This window comes from Caretta caretta, chromosome 13 (assembly GCF_965140235.1).
Source record: "Caretta caretta isolate rCarCar2 chromosome 13, rCarCar1.hap1, whole genome shotgun sequence".
Taxonomy (NCBI): Eukaryota; Metazoa; Chordata; order Testudines; family Cheloniidae; genus Caretta; species Caretta caretta.
The window spans coordinates 36,264,101-36,265,495 of record NC_134218.1 but is presented as its reverse complement, the minus strand read 5'-3'; the positions used below and the strand labels follow the sequence as shown (position 1 = coordinate 36,265,495).

The following is a 1,395-nucleotide window of genomic DNA, read 5'->3' as shown; positions in this document are numbered from 1 at the left end:
TTAATTTCTCTGGTTGTGTGAAGAGATGCTCTTCCCTATTGTTTTTCTAAAGGCTCCCTTCACCTCTTTGTTCCTGAGAGTGTATATTATGGGGTTCAACACTGGGGTGACAACTGTGTACATGAGGGAAATCAGTTGATCACCCTCCGGGGTGGAGATAGACTTGGGCCTCAGGTAGGTGAAAAGGGCTGTTCCATAGAACAAAGTCACCACCATGAGGTGGGAGGAGCAGGTGGAGAAGGCTTTACGCCTTCCCTCTACCGACGGCAGTTTGAGTATGGTGGAGATAATGCAGATGTAGGACAGGATTATCAGCAGGAAAGGGCTCATGATAAACAGCACGGACAGAGCCAAGACCACAATTTGGTTTTTGGATGTGTCTGTGCATGCCCTCTTTATCACTGGTGGGATGTCGCAGAAGAAGTGGTGGATGCGGTTGGAGCCACAGAAGGGAAGGCTGAAGATCCACGTGGTTTGAGCTACTTCCACCAAGATGCCAATGGTCCATGAAGCACCCACAAGCTGTGCGCACACCTGGCCACTCATGATGGTTCTGTAGTGCAGGGGGTTGCATATAGCTATGTAGCGATCATACGCCATGGCTGCTAGAAGGCAGCATTCCGTGAGGCCCATGATGGTGAAGATGTACATCTGGGCAGCGCAGCCTGCAATGGAGAGGGTCTTTTGCTCCACCAGGAGGTGAGCCAGCAGCTGAGGGACCACACTGCTTGTGTAGCAGATTTCCAAGAAGGACAAGTTGAGCAGGAAGAAATACATGGGGGTATGAAGTGAGGGGTTTAGCTTTATAAGGAGGATAGTGAGCAGGTTCCCCACCAGGGTGACCAGGTAGATGACCAGAAACACCAGAAACAGAAGGATTTGGAGTCTGGTAAGGTACGAAAACCCCACCAAGATGAACACCTCAGAAATGGTCTGGTTCTCATCAGGCTCTCTCTCAGAATATGTCATCTGCAAGGGTGACAAAGAGAGAGACACTGGAGCTGAATCTGAAGAATACCATATGTGTGCATGTGAATCATACAATTCATACTGGTTTCCTACATGTTGGGACGCGTCAGACAAAAACTTGCTGCAGTTCTGGATATAAAGATGTAACTGGGCCCAATCATCATTGAGTATAAACTGGTATAGCTGTATTGATATCAATCAAGCTGTGACTTTGTAGATCACCTGGAGATATGACTGTGACACTGCTTCCCATATTTTTCATAGTAATAATATGATATGATTGTGTCATAATCCTAATGTATTTTATGCAAAATAGGTTATATGAGGTATCATTGGAGAGGTTATGATCGACTGAATATGATTAGCTTATCTGTATGCAAGTATCATTGCTGTATCTAAAGTTAGCAAAAGTGTTTGTACCTGGGG

At 46.1% G+C, this 1,395-nt stretch overlaps 1 protein-coding gene across 1 annotated transcript; it reads right to left on the bottom strand.

Annotated features, from left to right (window-relative positions):
* LOC142068743 (olfactory receptor 10A4-like) lies at window positions 1–969 on the bottom strand. Its single transcript, XM_075118563.1, has one exon. It carries the CDS (start codon window positions 967–969, stop codon window positions 1–3), a length of 969 nt encoding a protein of 322 aa, XP_074974664.1.
* Window positions 970–1,395: the final 426 nt, after the last annotated feature.

Coding starts and splice junctions, on each gene's coding strand:
- LOC142068743 (XM_075118563.1), bottom strand. CDS start 969: ATGACATATTCTGAGAGAGAGCCTGATGAGAACCAGACCATTTCTGAG.